This window comes from Phymastichus coffea, unplaced genomic scaffold (genome assembly GCF_024137745.1).
Source record: "Phymastichus coffea isolate CEN01 unplaced genomic scaffold, Cenicafe_Pcof_1.1 PCOF00158, whole genome shotgun sequence".
Taxonomy (NCBI): domain Eukaryota; kingdom Metazoa; phylum Arthropoda; class Insecta; order Hymenoptera; family Eulophidae; genus Phymastichus; species Phymastichus coffea.
Genome location: NW_026706969.1, coordinates 99,732 through 118,095, shown reverse-complemented (window position 1 = coordinate 118,095; position 18,364 = coordinate 99,732). Strand labels below are relative to the sequence as shown.

Here is an 18,364-nt window from a genome sequence, read left to right as displayed (position 1 = left end):
AGAAGTGCGCAGAAGCAGACGACGCGTCGTTTCTCGCGTTATATATATGTAAGCACGAGTAAAGGTTAGTCTGCTCTTTCCACAAGCTGCTGCACTGACTGCTACACAGGTGTCATCGTGTCGTCCTGTCTGTCAGATGAAAAGCTGATCGAGCGCGTGCGATAACAATGCAGAAAAGTCAATGCGCAGAGAAGCAAAAGCATGTCAGGATACTAATTAAAAGCAACTAATTAGCGTGGTAACGCGAGCGATACGTAGCAGTGTGATAGGAGTCGCGCGGCGCGACTTGATAATGATTCCGCTTGCAGAAGTCGCCAGGAAATCCTCCGATAACGATATAATACAGGTCCACACATGTCGTTGAATTTCGACGTCTGAGAGACACATTGCTGCGTTGGATCGAACGTGTACACGATATAGAACGGTAGGCCGACGATCGTTTTACGACTTCTTTTCTTCTCTCGACGTGTCCTTGTCCTGCAAGCTTTTTTTTCTCTTGCCACCGCCGCAACAGTAGACTAGAGTTGAAAGTCGTCCTTGATCGTGACTGTTTGCTCGATTGATTTATTGTGAAACTGTATATTTCATGAATCGTTAGACTTTTATTGTCTGCTACTCGTGTTATAGCTTTTGACAATATATATGCGCGAAATAAAGTTTGTAAGAAGGTGATTAACCCAATACACTTTTGTTACAGCAAAATGTCAAAGTTACACTACATTGGTCTCTATTTGCTCTTCCTTGGGGGTTGCAGCAGTGTCTATCCCGACTGGGAAACCAAATGGCAAATTCTGTGTCCAGCGCTATATCCGCATGTTTTTACAAGTTACGCACCAAGAGGCAATCTGACAGTTGGAATCTACACCAGGCAACCACATCTAACCGACATAAAGCACTGTGTAGCAGCATGCTGTAACCAACAGCTGTGTCATGTAGCCATGATCTATAACATGACTTGCTTTCACATACAGTGCACATCGTCAAACATTTGTTTACCACTGTACAGACCCAATTTGGCAAATGTGAATCCACCAAGAATGGTCCTTGTTAAACCTGTTGATGAAGAGGAGTCATGGAATGACTTTATTGATCAAGACTCTGATGTACCTGGGTAAAACATTGTATGCTATTGAGGCTTTTGATTGAAATAAACCATTGATTTTATTGTTTTTAGTGCAATGTCAGATGCTACAGAACCTGAAGTTTCATTTTTTGGAGCAAGCAGCCTGCAATGCAGCAGTACGGAGGGATGTATGGAAAATGAAGTATGCGTAAAGGATCTTAAAAAGTCTGAAACAGGAATATGCGAATGCACTGTTGGCTATAAAAGAAATCTTGCTGGTACCATTAAAATTTAGATCTACTTAGTTTACTTTGAATATAAATTGTACTTTTTGCATATAGGTATTTGTAGCAATTACCAAAATCTTCAAGAATTGGATGCAGTATCACCAGATTCAATGAAAATGCGAATGTCCAAAGAGCGGACATCTCTAAAACTACCAGTAAAACTAATTTTCGTCAAGACAATGTCCAAGGAAGTACGTTTGCCGGAAAACGAAGTGTCGTTATCGGCGTTTACAGTACCCTCAGAAGATGAAAATGATCATTACACATATGCATGGACTCTTCTCAGCCAACCAGAAGCACACACTGGCACAATGACCGATCAAACGCAGAAAACAGTTAAATTGAGTAATTTGTCAGAAGGATTGTACAAATTCAAAGTAACAGTTAATGGGGTCAATAGCTATGGTGAATTGTACAAATTCAAAGTAACAGTTAATGGGGTCAATAGCTATGGTGAAGCATACGCAAACGTCACTGTATTACCTCGTAAGTTTTTAAAAATTCGATGTTTATTTATTATTTTAATGACAAGTTACGGAATCGCAACAAATCTACTGTCATTTAGCTAAAAGATTGAACCAGGTTCCAATTCCTATAATATCGCCTGCCTCACAAATTGTAAAATTACCAAATACTGGAGCCGTGTTAGATGGCTCGGCGAGCAAGGACGACGATAAAATTGTCTCTTATCACTGGGAATTACAGCAAGGTCCCATTGGTTATCAACCTAATCTTGTTGACACACCAACTCTGCAATTGGACAATTTAATTGCTGGAAATTATACTTTCAAGTACAATAATAATTGTTATTATTATTATTACAAATTCGCTCGATAAACATTCATTTTTAATTAACGTCATACAGATTGACTGTTGAAGATTCTGATCACGTGACGAATTACACAACAGCAAACATTACAGTTTTGAAAGTGACAGACTATCCCCCAAGTGCTAACGCAGGCCAGGATGTCATTATTTACTTGCCGCAGAACACACTCACTCTTAATGGCAATTTGAGTACAGACGACAGAGGCATTTCCAGTTGGGAATGGACGAAGAGTCCGTCGGACGAGAACAAAGCCGTCGACATGCAAGACACCAGGACTCCATATTTGCATTTGTCGAATTTAGAAGAGGGAATGTACACTTTTGTTCTAAAAGTCACTGATGATTCTGATCAATCGTCAACGTCCGAAGTTCACGTCTTCGTGAAACCGCCTACAAACAAACCACCTAAAGGTATTTATGAACTTTCATTTGCTTTTCTTTTATTTACGAGTCGAAGAATCATTCGGAATCTGTGTTTTAGCTGACGCTGGAGATGATATTATAATTGCTCTGCCTGAAACACAAACTGTGCTCAATGGTTCGAGAAGCAAAGATGATATTAAAATAGTGTCTTATCACTGGAAACAAAATTCTGGGCCTAGTAAAGTATCGTTTACAGCCTCCAACGAGTCAATAACGAATGTTACAAATTTAACAAAAGGGGATTATTCGTTCAGATTGACTGTTATTGATGACAATGGTAATAAAGATTATGCAGATGTAAAACTTAAAGTGACTCAAAGTAAGAAACTAGTTTCTTTTATTATTTTTCTTGGATTATTATTATTTATCATTGTCATCGCGGCGGGTAATAACTATTTATTATAACTCAATCAATTTTAGATAAAAATGCACCTCCAAAGGCAAATGCAGGAGGAGATCAAACTATAATTGCACCTGTGTATGCTCTAATCATCAATGGCTCTCAGTCAACAGATGATTTGAGAATTAAAAAGTGGTTGTGGAGTAGAGATCCAAAAAGTTTAGCAATTGGGAACATTGTTGAAGGAACTGATAAATCACCAATTTTAATGGTATATTCTGACTGTGACTGGATTTTGTAATGTACTTTGATTAAAATTTTCTACAATAACTAATAATTTTTTCTATTAGGTGACAGATGTTGTTCCAGGAAGATATGTTTTCACATTAAAAGTTACAGATGATCAAGAATTAAGTAGTGAAGATACTACTTCAGTCATAATCAAGGCTGGTACGTCTAGTAAAAATAGTATTATTCAATAACACAATTTTCAGTGAATCCAAAATTTGAAAAATTACAATTATTAAAATTGTTTTTTTCTAGATACATACCTTCTTAATTTAGTAGAATTAACATTAAATATTGGTGCTCATATGTTAACTGAATATCAGAAAAATCAATTAGTTCTCAAACTGCAAATGCTACTTAGAGAAGAAACTTCTATTGTTGTACGTAACATAAAAGCCAATTCTCATTCCGGCAAAGTTGTTTTAGTGTTTTATGTGGTGAAAAGGGATGGAAAATCTACAATGCCTGGACCAGAGGTAGTAAATAAGTTGAAAGAAAAACTTAGACAAGATTCTGGTATTTTACAATTATCAGTGGTCAATATCGATACAGCTGTTTGTCAAAACAATTGTTCAGGTAAAGTATCCTTTTCTTTAATAGAAAATAAAGAAAAAAAGTAATAAATTTTATATATCTCGTTGTCACAAGGTCATGGAACATGTGATCAAGAAACCAGACAGTGTATGTGTGAAGCATTTTGGATGCAAAATCTTGTGCAAGTATATTTTAGAAATGGAGAATCTAATTGTGGTAAATTATTCATGATAATTTGAAATATAAGCTACTCAGAATCAATCAATGTACTCATATATATTTTTCAGATTGGAGTATTTTATATGTAATTATAGGACTGTTATCACTTATCATATGTTTAACTGGCTTTATATGGGGACTTGTGTGCTTCTGTCATAGAATATGTTATGGAAAGCGACGACTTACACGTCCAAAGAAGAAGCCGACTCGCTATTCCCTGTTACAAGCAGAGCCTGGAGATGAGAGCACTACATGTAATTATTAATTAAATGGATTATTACTTAACAGTAACAAATTTATATGAAGAGCAAAAAAAACATGGTATTTTATAGTTTCAGCTCAAAAAGTTGTTTTATCGGAATCTGACACAGACTCTGACGATGTAATGTTTGATAAATTTAAAAGTAGTAAAACCAATGGACATTTAAAAAATGCAAAGTTTCGAAATGGTTTTTCAAAATCCAGTTCAAAAATAAAAACATGAGGTAAATATCAACTGAGCCAAGTAGAGATCTTTAGTAAATTATTAATTTACTTGAATACTTCTAGACTATTTTGAGAATAACTAAGAACAACTTGAGAACTAGATGAATGCATAATTTGCTATTTCTTCGCCAAATAGATTTAACTAGTCAGTAAACACTGAGTTTCTAAGAGATGTAACAAAAAAGAGAAGAATGTCAGGTCTAAAGGACTCATAATATAGTCTAATCGCCATTTGTATAATAAATCATCAAATAGAACATAATCTGCTTATAAACAAGCAAAAAGAATTTCTGTATTTTAATATTGTGATCCAACTTATGAAAGATATTGTAAGTATTTAAAAATATTTGATTTCTACTGATGTAAAATTTTTATGACGTGCAACAAGTAGCTTAAGCTATGAAAGTTTATAAAAAAAATATATCTGCAATGTGGCAATGTTTGTAAACTCTATACTTCAATCTGAAAAAATATGTAAACATTATTAAAAATAACGGTTTTTGAATGGTGTACAATACTATACCTATTTTACAGTAATCATTGATTTACAATAATTCTTTTGCTGGGTAAAATTCTTATACCAAATAATAAGAATGAATATATAGAAATATTCATTGTAAAAATGCATCATGAATTTTTTCAAGTGCACAAACTCATTGCCAAAGTAAGAACGTCATACTCCAACAAAACTGTGATCATCCCATCACATTGTGGTGTTTCATAAATAAATACAAATGAAGAAAAAAAAAGGAAATGATTTAAAATATGTATGTGTTACATCAAGTATTCCTTTGTATTTTTAATAAATTCTACATTATTTATGAATATATTTATGTATATACATACATACATATATATGTCAGTATATATATATATATACTGACATATATATGTATGTATGTATATACATAAATATATTCATAAATAATGTAGAATTTAATAATAATAACAAGTATATATATATATATTGCATAAAATGTTCAATAATAAAACAACTTTGAGAAATTGAATAGTCTTATAATTGTATAAAAAATTTCACATGTCATCACATTTTATTTGGTATTATAATAATTCAGAAAACTCCTTCATTAATAAAAAATGCTAGTTTAAAAGATAAAAATAATTTTCTAATATATAATTGTCTTAATTTTCTGCTGGTTTATCAATCACAGTCAAAACGCCATTTTCTTGATATTTTTTGCATAGTGGATCATCGTCTTTCACAACAAATGATAAAACAGCCTTTTGATAATAATCTGAACAGGTTTCTATATTACTAATGACTGTAGAAAGCAGGTGAGCTTTTTCACAATATATACCTGGATAAGAAAAATTATTGTTAGTAATGATGTGTTAATAACAATAATGTTATATGTTAAATAAAAGAAAGATGATATTCCACCTGGTGTTTCAAACATTAGATAAGTGAAGTGAACATGTAAATGGTAATAAGAGGGTTGATAGTGGATATACGTTCTAATTTGCGATGATGGTAAATTGTACTGTTTCTTAATGACATCTCTTCCTGTATCTCTGATATTTTTTAGTAGTGGCAAGTGAGTTTCATTAAGTTCCCTGAGTGACTTTATTCTTTTTTTTGCTAAAACTAATATGTTTAACGACTGTATCGAACCATCCCATTTCAAATCTGGTAGCATGAGAAAACCATTTTCCTTATCTTTATCCTCATAAATAATCTTATCAAATTCTGCTTTGTAGTCTAAGATGTTGTCCACCCACTAAAAATAATTTGTTTTAATAAGTCACAAGAGGTAACTATTTTTAGATTAACAGTGTCACATACCTGAAGAGAAAATGCAGTAGATTCTATGTGCGGCCGAGTGATTTTTTCATAAATCTCATAAGTCTCTTCAACAATATAGAGCTCTTTTCTTGAAAACTTATCCAAATGTTTCTGACTTGCAGGATGTATGATTATAGTGTTTAACCCTATCAATTTATAAATATAGTAAAACATTACTATAACTAATTTCTTAGGATTTCCTAAGCTAATAAATTACATTTTCAAAAACATTAACTCTAAAATATAGGCAACCTTTGTGAGAAAGATGATATAAATCTCTGAAAATGTTGCCAACACAAATGTAAAACTATAAATATGGAAGCCGCACGATGTCACATTGTAGTGTATCGCGACTGACATCGCGCGAAAAATTGTTTATAACAACAGAGCGACAGCGTGTCATTGTTCGATTGACAAATAAATAATGAGAAGTAATGTAACTCACCGTTATGCTCACGAGTAGGAAAGCATTCGTAATTGCCGTAGATGTCGTTATTGTATAGCTTCCTGATGATGGTGCCTTCGTTGAAGAAGCCTCGCTTGAGAAAGATCTCATCTTCAGGAAAGACTTTCTTCTCGAGAATGACAACCGCCGGTGCCTCATGTCCCTTAAACCTACCCTCGACGAATATTTGCTTCCTGTTGCTGTTGACGTTGAGTACCCGGGTCATTTGGAAACTCGACAAATTTAGGACTGCATCGTGGACGCTTGTTTCGGCTACGGCGGCGGCATTCTCAACGTCGTCACCGTTGTCGCATTTCGGCTTCTTGGAGACCGGCTCATCGTTCGTCGGCGCACTCTCGACACTTGGGTCCGCCATTTTTTCTTTGTCCTATCTTTTAGCAATAGGGATTGCACTGGCACTTTTTTGACAAAGTTTCGCCGGTCGCTATCACGAGGCCGCAACTATAAGCAGGTACACGCCGAAAAGTGAGACAGAGAGATGCGGAGAATGTGCCGCTGTTCGCAGACTGTGCCGTTGCCGGGCGCTAGAACGGAAGGGGAGGGGGCAGACAAAACTGACCGTGCACGCGCGCATCTTTCGCAAATGCGGCGCGACTAAGCTTTTAAAAGATTCATCATGTAACTTATTTGTAGTTTGCAGTCGTTTTTTATGTACAGACGTATAATGAAGCAAATTGCTTTTAATATATATTGTATAGCGTACATTTTCTTTTAATTTTCTTATATTTTGTATTATATCTAATGAGCATATATAGTACTCTCGGTAATAGTTTTTAAGTTCTTTTACGTACACTGTAAACACATGAAAGGTGAGTAATAGAAAAGATTCAATTTAGTAGATCTTAGTAATACACGCAATTACAAGTAAGAATTTTTCATTAATTGTAGCTTAATGTAGATGCTGCGCGTGTATAATCACAAGCAGAATATCCTGCATTCACGCCACAGATATAGCAGCAAAACTAACTGTTATGAACTGGTACACATATTGATTTAACTGGAAGAAGGAATCATTTTTTTTATCGAACCGAATTATCGAATATTTCGTATTGAAATTTATAATTCTTGTGAACTCCGCATTAATCGATACAAAAACTTTCTGTTTAAGTTGAGAAGTAAAATCGCGAAACGTTTACACTTTTGATGTGCACTGAATTCAAGATTAGAACTTGAAACTTGCATAAATTTTATAGAAATGTAATGACGCCGTTATTATATGAGCAAAAAAATTCCACAAGAAAGAGTCAAATACGAGATATGTTGGTATGGGTAAATTAAGGATGTAACGAGAATGCGACGTGTGATATGGTAATTATTTTGTTAGGTTTCATGTGTCCCTAACAGTATTAAAATCGTACGACCGAAAGAACGATATGAGAATTCTCCAGCTAAGATCATGTAGCATGTGAATATATGCAGCTATAAGATTATGATCAACGAATTATTCTGGAAGATCAGTCAGCTATTTTTATTGTAATTATCGAATATGAGCGAATATTTAGTATTAGATTATATACAATCACGCTTATACAATTATTTCACATCAAAATGATGCTTATAGTTCAATTTAAAACAAAATATTTTGGTTTATAAAATTGAAGGGTAAGTTAAAACGCCGAGATATTGATTATAAATATAAATCATATATAAGCGTCGGAGGTGATTTTGTCGTGTCCGACATTGTCCTACTTATTTTGTTAAAGAACGGCAATTTCCAATAGTCGTTGGTCCAGTGTTGAAGTTCGAGGCATAGACGCTTGGATTTAGTTTCTCTCATGCAGCTGTGCTACGCATAATAAATATCAATTGTACTGACACAAATCGTTTAGCATTGCCCACGAATAATTAGATCGTCAAATGGCTAACAGGCGATGATGAAAGCAAATTTTAATTTGAACAAGAAGTATTAACGGACCAATCGATCATAGAATGGCATCCTTGCGCTTTGGACAGTGATTGTGTTTGGCTTGTACGGCATTAAAAAGACTCCGAGTTCTGGTTAATTGCTACGTGGAAATTTTGATTAAAACACACGGAAATTTCGCGGCGTTCATCTGAGCATTATCAAAATTACAATTGAGTGAATATTAGACATAACGAGGACATGTAAATCGTGCGAGTCTTATCACTCAGTTAATAATCACATCCACTATATCTGGAAATGTTCTAGCACATTACGATCGAAATAAACTTTATACTATTTTTGTTTTGTATTTTAAATTCTCGAATTTCTTTAGACTAAGAATCATTGAAAACTTACTGAACAACAATGTAGTTGATTTTTATAGATGCTTCTTTCGGTAGATAATCAAAGCACGCGAGTCGATCAAATAATTATAAATACAAATCATGCATTAAACATTTAGTGGTTTACGTTCGATAGCCACTTTTTAATATATGACTGCGATTCAATGCTATTGCTCAAATCTATGAAATCCAGTTAAATATTTGCACATATACAAACACTCTTTTAATGGATCCTAAACTCGAAGAGCTTACTTCAATATAACCACGATAAAGCCTTCTTCATATAACGATGTCAATTCATCTCTTATAGTCAAAAAAGGGGGTAAAGTATCTATTGTTTAAAAGTAAGAAGCAATGTTTGTTCCAATACACGCTATTTTTTTCTGAATCATCAAAAGATTAATGCGAGAGTGCGATGAAAAATTCCATTTGACGACTATTTAATGAAACTCATTATGTTATCATTTTTTACAAATTATATCTTAAATTTTGTACAATCTAGTTAGCGAGTTGTAGTGTATGTACATTTAATTTTAAAACATTAAAAATTATTTAAAATAACAGCAAAACCTGATAAATTACAGAACCACCCACATAATTGATCATTGATAAAAAGTTATCTAATTAAGTTTTTCCTAATGAAATTCATTGTTTAATTATCGAAGTACTTATTAAATAATTTCTTGTAAACTCCATTTATTAAAATTCTGAAATAAAATAATGCACTAACTGTATCATGAGCAATTCATTATAATTGTAAAATGTCATTGTCTTCGAGCGAATAATAAATGACAATTGAATATCAATGGGCTTGAAAATAGATTTACTAGTCGCATATTGTATTACACAATAATAAATGTACAAATTGAAGGGAAAAATAAACAGGATGAACTTACATAAACTTAAGTCTTAGCTATTGACAAAATTGAGGAAATTGCATCACTCAGTGAAACATGCTCGCTTCATTTATCAAAAAACACTATGTTAATGTCACAATGTATATGTTTTTTTACCTTACCAAAAATTTCTTGCAGTATTATGCACATGTTTTTTGGTATGGTTAATAAAACGATAATGCGTATGTAAATAATAGTTTAATTACAAGTTGTGTGGTTTGCGCCGATCGCGTAATTCTCGCACTCTAGTTATGCAAATATTGTTTTCTTAATCACCTTGTACACGTTTCCATCGCCTTTACATGTATTGATGTTCTTAATAGTTTAAACATGAAAACTAAGCATTAAAAAGTTATTAACTTTATGGTACTGCGTGACTGAAATCCGCACTTATGCAACGTCTATTCGCAATTTTTAAGTAATTTATAATGGCCCCCCCCTGGCGTTCAGGTTACAATCTAACGGTACCATTTGAAACTGTTAAATCACGCATAGACGAGACGTAAGTGCGAATTAAAGAGCAATTCTATTAAATATTGAACGATACAGATGCCATGAGTGACACTTGATGTCCATAGCGTAAGTCGCTTTAGCACAGTGAGTGTGTGGTGCCATTAAGTTTCACTTATAACATTAGTACCGATATATATTATAATCATTCGGCATTCCTCAAAATCCGCTCACTTATTCGAAATAAAATATTCAGTGTCATTTGTCAGCGTCATTGCAAAACCACTTATTCACTTCACTAAACCCATTTTCTTTGCTTCAACTTCGTAAATCAATAACCTCCACATTTTTACTACAAACACTTCAGCTTCCTCGTCGAGGACCTGGAAAAATTACGTGTATATAACAGTTGCAATGATATAACATGCACACAATATTTGAATTTTAGTTCAATAATGCTTACCATTTGTACATCATCAAGAATACCTTGAGGCGAGCTGCCAGCCATAACTTTACTACAAATAAAATCAACTAGAGTGGGCTCTGGTTCACCAATGTACTCGATGATTTTTTTATTTATCCAAGGACGTATTCTTTTTTCCATCAACGACTGAATGAAGAATAAAAAGCGACTTGTTAGTAACTCAATACTTACGAATAGAAAAACATTAAGCGAATGACGGTACTTACATTGTCAATAATAGCCCAGTCAAGTTGATAGCCAAAGAGGGCATTTTTGTCGGTAGGAATTTTATCAATAAGGGACTTGATGTGTTTTCGTTTCTCCTCCTGAGACTTAGCAGTATCTTCTTTTGTGTTCTTTGGAGGCTCTTCTTTCTGCTTCTTCTTTTCCTCTCCGTAATCTGCAAAAAAGGCAACCATAGTCATCCTTGATAAATCGTAAATGTTCACAACAATACACATATGAAGCATTAATTCTCACCGATAGGTACGAGTTTGCGCTTCTTGGCATTGTTCGCACTATCATCGTCATCGTCATTATTAAAAACGTCTTTAACGTCTATCCGACCTCTCCGTTTGGACTGATTGGAGTTTTGAATGGCATTGGGGCTGGCTGGTGTCTTGTTCCCGTGATCAGCCCTCGACCCACTAACAGCCATGGAGAACGAAATAAAGTTGCTGCTGAGCTTTTCACTTTCGCTGACAAGCGACGCTCTGGAGTCTTCGTCGTGCGAGGGCGGCGGCTGAGGTGGCGTGGTGGATCTCAATATCAGCGGTGGCGTGGTGGTGCGCCGCTGACTGCTTTCGTGTTCGACGTCGATGGCCTCGATCTCGTGATGATGCTCCTCGACGGCTTCTCTGTGGTGATGCCGGTGGTGTCGGCGATGGTGATGATGATGCGGACGAGGTGGCGTGCGAGAGATCTCTTGGGGAGCGACGGTGCCGTTGTCGTAGTGGGCTGCTTCGTCGCTGTCGCTCTCGATAGGCTCGGTCTCGATCGGAGGCATCTCCACGACCTCCTTGTGCCGTGGCTTTTCCTCCTCCTCGTCGATTATCGTTATGACGGGTTTGGGTTTGTACTGTTCCTCGCGTTCGGCCTTCAGCTGTCAACGTGAAAATCCCGAGCATTGATTAGCCTCGCGCGCACTTGTGTTTGGAAGGATCGGCTTGGCAACTTACCCTCTCGAACTCAGCGGCCGGGTCGGCAAAGCTATTGTCGCTGTAGAGTTTCTCTTTGAGTCGCTGGAGTTCCTGCCTCTCGGCGCAACGGTCTCTCGAGTCGGCCTCGGCCTCGACGGCCCTCTCCTCGAGCCGACGCGACAGCTCTTTGCCCTTGTAATACTTGGCGTCATCCCTCTCGTCGTCGTAGTCCTCGAGGAACTCCTTCAGCCTCTTGGCTTCTCGTTCCCTCGCCTCCCGCTTGGCCCTCTTCTTCTCGTTTTCCTTATCGTAGTCCTTTTGCTTGCGCCGCTCTCTAGCTTCCCACGCGCGCAGTCTCTCCTGATAAGCGGCGTCCTTCTCCCGGGCGCGCCTCTCGTTCTTCTTGCGCTCCTTCGCCTCCTCCTCCTCCTCGCGCTCGCGCAAGATCTCACGCTCGGTTTTCCGCGTCTCCTCGCGCTCTCGGTCGCGCTCGCGCTCACGGATCTCCCTCTCGCGTTCGCGCTCGCGTTCGGCGCGCTCGCGCTCGCGCTCCTTCTCGCGTTGCTCGCGCTCGCGCTCGCGTTCGCGCTCCCGGTCGCGCTCGCGCTCGCGTTCCCGGTCGCGCTCTCGGTCGCGCTCTCGGTCGCGCTCCCGATCGCCTCGATCGCCTCGGCCGCGCTCGCGCTCGCGCTCACGCTCGCGCTCCCGCTCTCGGGTTTTGGACCTGCAAAAGACAATTACATCGCATTAGTTTTCTAGGCTAGCGCGCCCTCCTTCGTTTATTTCTTCCTTTCTAATTTATTCAAACAACTCTGCCGAACAATTTGTCAACCTCGCCGAAATTCCTCCATCTCGATTCATATTACAGTTATGTAGACGTTAAAATTCCGATTTCGCAAATTCGCGTATATTAAATACCAATACTTGCAAGTCATGTGCAAACATTTTTTATTTTTTATTTCACGAGACCAATAAGAGATTAATGAATTGTGACCAACAGTGCTTTCGAATATTCCATGAAAGGCAGTTTTTCAATCTAAATATTTGTTCCTTAAGACATATGAGCATCAGCAAAATGTTAACTAAACTCAATAATGACCTGTTGAATCAATATGATAAAACGAATAAAATTATTCCAATTACTCAGCTAAGCTAATTTTAATAATATCCTCGACAACTTGCCTACTGACAAGACAGAGCAAGGTTGAAAAAAAAAAATATATATATATTAGGAAAATAAAATCAAGAGTCACAGATCAATGGACAATTTGTTTAAAAACTCACGCAGAACGTATTTAAGGTGGATGTAACAACGAAAAATATCATCCTGAAAATTGCCAGACACGTTCTACCATGTAAAATCATTGCCAGAATAATACTTTAAAATAGTAATAAAAAAAAGGCACGTGAAATAAAGATGGGAAAATCACCTCGATCGAGTACGTCGTTTGTCCCTGCGACTGATGCTACTGCTACGTAATTTGTGTGGACTGCCGGGCTCCTCACTGCCGTCGTGCTTATTCGAGCCATCCTCGTCTTTACTCCTCTCCTTGCGCTCCTTTTCGCGCTTTTCGCGCACCTCCTTCTCCTCGGCCTCGCGTTTCTTTTTCACCTGGGCCTTCTCCTCTTCTTGTTTCTACAAAATACGAAAATCGGGAAAGCTCACTTTAATCATCGCTGTCGCTTCATCTCTTAACATCTTTTGACAATGTGATTGAGCTTAACTTAAAACTAAAAGAAAGTCGATCGTATAAACTACTCTAAGTTAAGAAAAAAAATCGTATTTAAACGCCAGCACTTTTTCTTTTGAGCGGAACGTTAAGTAAAGTCGTATTAGCACTCGACTTTGCGTCTCGATTAAGGCAACGAGTGGAATATCACTTTACAAAAAGCTGCGAGAAATTGACTATATTTATTTGGTGTTCTGAGAAATTGAAAAAAAAAAAATATTTTGCTGTTAAGATATGAAAAAATGAATCATTGTTAATTTCTCAAGACAGCAATCGATAGCAGTGATGCAAGAGGTACAGTGCAGTAAAAAAATCGAACGAAAGATCACCGGCTGGAAGAAAAGATACAAAAGAAATTCGGAATGCTTATTGAATCTTAAGTGTATATAGGACAAATAATATGAATATATCATCATCGTATATATTAGGTAAATATATGTAAATATTTATAAATATATAATAATTGTTTTCGCAGTCGTTCATTATTGTTCTTACTCACAACGTCTGACGGACCCTTGGAGGGCTTTACACTGATTGGGTAGACCGCATAAGAGTGATCGGCAGCTTACACTGGTGGAACGAGAGAATGCCTTGATAGAAAACGAGAGGAAGAAAGAAAGAGAAAAGAGAAGAGATGCTGTTGCTTTCCTCAACAATTGGTTTGGACTTAAGCTCTAATGCTCAAATCTTGTTACACTGTAACAAGCGCACGGAAAAGATAATAGCGATAGCGGAGCCGACAAGGCCGCGTAAGCGCGTACTCACAACACGCGAACGCACCTGTCTCGTGCTCTCACATCGTCGTTGCGACGATTGCTTCTCATCGTTATTTCTCATCGTTTTCGGGTAGAATTGGTCTAATGTTTACTTATAAAATGTTTATTGTAGTGAGACGTGGGTTTTTATACCGATCATGGCGAAGGGCGCCGGACAGTCTCGAGTCGTCAGTCATAAGGTCTCTTGCGATCGTGAAGGGGGGTTGCGATAGATCCCGCACACAATTTTCCACACTCTCTGTGCGTTTGCGTATGTGTGTCGTGTGCCTCCACCCTCCCCCCCCTCCTTCTCTCTTTCTCTCTCTCTCTTTCTCTCCCTACAAATCACCCCTTTTTCGTGTGATCGTTCCCGCTTGCGGTTGCAGTTACTCCAACTTGCAAGACGACGACGACGACGACGACGACGACGACGACGATGACCGAGCGAGTCTGTGTGTGAGTGTGGAATGGCCAGCGACAGCTGTTGAATATCAAAGGCACATTTTTTCTTTGCTCTCTTCTCTCGGCGGCGCGTGCTTGCACAAAATTTTTCAAACCTCAACCAACTCTAATATATTCTTTTTTTACATATCCTCAGTTTAATTATGAATGTATGCTATAGGTGGCAACTGAAAATCGTCGAGCAATTCTATACAGGGTGTCGAGGATCTTGGGTTGATTGATTAGGCATGCAGGCTTAGTTTTAAAAGAAATCAAAGAAAAATTGTTGACTCAGCAGGATATTTCGATTGTTTGAAGTAATTCGCTTTATGTACGAGGAAGCTGAAGTTGAGATTATACAGTCATTAACTGCAGAAATTAAAAAACTCAATGAGAAAAATATGAGTCAATTGTGTATGTATATGTGATGCCTCGGTGACTATTTTTTTTCATGGTTGAGCTCTAATTGTTAACATACATTTCATGCGATAGCAGTAAACATATGCAAGTGTAAGTAGCATGATAAATAAATTCTATTCATTCATTGTAAAAAAAATAAGAAACTCGTTAATGAAGCAAAAATACTAGATACAAAGTCTAATGACTGTATTCACCCAAATCATTGAAAAAATGAATCGATGAAGCAAATTAAATATTCAAGTAGTTATTAGAAACTTGCGTTCTCAAACTGTTTCACTCCCTCATTTTATCAATAATCGTCGAGGTTTATTAAAGGAGACAATAGAAAAACAATTCAATACTCATGTTAACAATGTCAACAATCATAAACATGAATATTGAAGTGTTATTAAGGTACATCTCCTACAGAGAGAAAAATAAATAGGAAGGAACCTTTTGACACGAAAGTACAGTTAATATTTAATGGAACTTTGGCTTTGAGGTTGCCAATTTTGATTTGTTTTTTTTTTTCTTTGCATTGTTGATTCTCATTTGTTGGTGAATAATTACTCACGGTATGCGAAGTCGGCTGCTGGAAGTGCCGAGGAACGCTGGAGAAGCACCTATGGTACTACGTACATGTCTGATCGTGTGAGAGGCCGAGCGAACACTGGCTGTTTACACAAAATAAAGAACAACTGAACGCTCTGCCGTCGTGTCGAGAAAGAATAAATAATGTCTCGCCTTCACTCTCGTATACTATCATTACTTTTACGTAACGTACATATTTCGAATTAAAACGCAGACGAACGATACAAACACTTTTCTTAGATTTCGTAGCAAGCTTTTCGCGTCACTCCTCTCGGCTGGCTTCCGTTGATTATCGATGACTATACACTCATTTTCCCATCCCTCAATCCCTTGCCAACCACTAGTCGATGAATCAAGTCTTATTTTTTAATTGGATGTTCAAAAAGTATCATTACCTTCATAACTTCCCGAAACTTTCCGATTTCTCGTGTGATTAGATCGCGCTTACTTTCCTCGATTTCTGCATCATCCAGACTCAAAATCTTGGCTACTGTGGTTTTGACTGGTTCTTCTGTATAATCATTTTTTATATTAGTGATTGCATAATTTAACAGTGGATAAAAGTCTTGTGAATTCGTAATATTTTACCTGAATTATTTGGAGTTATTTCAAAATCTGTTAAATGCTCAGTAATCATCATCTTGATTCGTTCGAGACCTTCAGTGTCCATAGCCTTCATTGTTTCATCCATATAGTCATCGTTATCATCTGATTCAGTTGAATCTGCTGGCGTTTCATCTTGCAGAGGTGATGAGCCTCCTTTCAGTTTCTTCCGCCTTTCAGCTTTAAAAAGAATATAACACCATTACACAACAATTGATAATTAATAAAAAGAATTTCAAAGGAATTTTGAATGTTCTTACCTTTGAATTGATCTAGCACAACTTTCGTTTTAGCATCAACTTTTACAACTAATTTCTTGTTGCCAACCTCCATGTCATGTAGTAATCTAATGGCTCTGAGTCCAGCATCTGGACCAGCAAATTCACAGAAGCCAAAGGCCTGAACTCGCTTCCACGAAACAACATGACCACAAGCACCGAGTATCTGCCTCATCATGATATCAGGTGCACGATCCATAATATTTCCTACAAAAACAGTTACTGGTGGACCAGATTCCCGCTCTCTCCTTGGTCTTGCAGTTGGTGCTTCAGCTCTCACATTTGGTGGTGGTGCATTTCTCGTATATCGAACTGCTGGGGCTGAAGTCTGCATTGCTGAGACTGGGGTAGGAACCATCTGCCATATATTTGAATCATAAAATATTTGAAGTTTTGATCATTCAAGTTTTATAAAAATTACATATTCAGTGAAAGTCAATGAACATATGCTACTTTTAAAAGCATTCTATCAATGTACCAAACAACCAATGGATCAAATTTTTTTTTTATTCCATTTTAATTATAAAATTGCTAATTGAATTTAGTTGCAATTATAATAAATAGATATTAAAATAATAAATGACTTACATGAGACATTGGCATAACACCCCCAATAATTGGTGGTGGCGCACCCACCATATATGGCATTGGTGGCATACCCGGAATGCCCATAGGAGTCTGACCTGGGTACGACATGACTGTTTAGCAAATAAATCGGCTCACTAAATCACAAAACTTGCACCTGAAATCACAAAATTTCTCGTTGAATTTGGCACAACAGCGGAGTCATTGAAATCAGCAGATATGTAACGGATATGGATCAGCGACACTTACAGTCGAAAACAAACGCGACAATCACGTGTGGAGGCCACGTTAAAAATAATTCATGCACAAGCAACGCTTCATCTCAAAAAATGAATGACAAAAAATAAGAAAATTTACCAGCATTATGCATATATGTACGCGAGACACTATTGCATGATCATCGGGCGAATGCTAATCCAAACTGAACTCGATAATTTTCACAACTATAATCGAACCAATGACATTTTTACGTTGAGACGTCACGCTCATTCGTCGCCGTCGTCGTTGCGGCTTTACTTAACCACACACAGCGCGATTGCTTCACCCTCGCAACCAAATTAAACTCACTTATTGTCGACACTTACTCGGCTAATTGGAATAACTTCTCGCCGGGAAACTCATGGCAGTGCAGCACTCGCGAAATTACTTTTTCCGGCGTCTTTATACAGGGCGGCGGCCCAACTTTTGGTAAGAAATTACTGGTGAACTGCTGCTACTGCTTGGACGCCATTAGGTACGGACATTTTCGCCTTCGTAATCTCTAGACCAGGCTAGGACACATGTGCGCAAACTCAATATTCAACGTGTGGCACTGAGCGGTGCGCGACTAGCGAGGTCTCTCGGCAAAAATCCAAAGTCTCTGGGTCCGCCTGGGGGCCTATTCTGAAAAAAAATTTTAGCACATGTCATAAGCATTTATCACATCTAAAGTGATTAATTCTGTGGTAAACTGAAGTGACAAACTGATTTACCACAAAATTTTTTTTCAGAATAGGCCCCCTGCTGAGCATGCATGCAAAAATCGCTCTTACCGATCCAATATGAAAGGA

General features: G+C 37.3%; 3 protein-coding genes across 4 annotated transcripts; 1 reads left to right on the top strand and 2 right to left on the bottom strand.

Moving 5' to 3' along the window:
- The first annotated feature begins 32 nt into the window (after nt 1-32).
- Nucleotides 33-5,284, top strand: LOC131672738 (dyslexia-associated protein KIAA0319-like protein). 2 transcript variants are annotated; one of them, XM_058950160.1, is made up of 15 exons: nt 33-48; nt 309-424; nt 698-1,111; nt 1,175-1,341; nt 1,405-1,836; nt 1,916-2,141; nt 2,216-2,589; nt 2,660-2,920; nt 3,022-3,212; nt 3,292-3,391; nt 3,485-3,805; nt 3,878-3,979; nt 4,051-4,236; nt 4,315-4,467; nt 4,532-5,284. In XM_058950160.1, exons 3-14 carry the CDS (start codon nt 702-704, stop codon nt 4,464-4,466), a joined length of 2,922 nt encoding a protein of 973 aa, XP_058806143.1. In that variant the 5' UTR covers nt 33-48; nt 309-424; nt 698-701; the 3' UTR covers nt 4,467; nt 4,532-5,284. The 2 variants fall into 2 exon arrangements, with proteins under 2 accessions (XP_058806143.1, XP_058806142.1); XM_058950159.1 differs by lacking the exon at nt 33-48 and having other exon boundaries at nt 70-424.
- A 232-nt stretch (nt 5,285-5,516) lies between these two features.
- LOC131672739 (m7GpppX diphosphatase-like) lies at nt 5,517-7,225 on the bottom strand. The gene is made up of 4 exons (XM_058950162.1): nt 6,718-7,225; nt 6,273-6,418; nt 5,871-6,207; nt 5,517-5,787 (listed from the first exon to the last, which is right to left on the bottom strand). The coding sequence occupies exons 1-4, from the start codon at nt 7,091-7,093 to the stop codon at nt 5,612-5,614; spliced, it is 1,035 nt and encodes a 344-aa protein (XP_058806145.1). The 5' UTR covers nt 7,094-7,225; the 3' UTR covers nt 5,517-5,611.
- Nucleotides 7,226-9,477: 2,252 nt separating this feature from the next.
- LOC131672771 (RNA-binding protein 25) lies at nt 9,478-18,068 on the bottom strand. The gene is made up of 11 exons (XM_058950220.1): nt 17,900-18,068; nt 17,319-17,472; nt 16,713-17,088; nt 16,438-16,632; nt 16,245-16,360; nt 13,364-13,569; nt 11,973-12,657; nt 11,275-11,896; nt 11,022-11,194; nt 10,795-10,941; nt 9,478-10,714 (listed from the first exon to the last, which is right to left on the bottom strand). The coding sequence occupies exons 2-11, from the start codon at nt 17,424-17,426 to the stop codon at nt 10,622-10,624; spliced, it is 2,721 nt and encodes a 906-aa protein (XP_058806203.1). The 5' UTR covers nt 17,427-17,472; nt 17,900-18,068; the 3' UTR covers nt 9,478-10,621.
- Between the last annotated feature and the right edge of the window lie 296 nt (nt 18,069-18,364).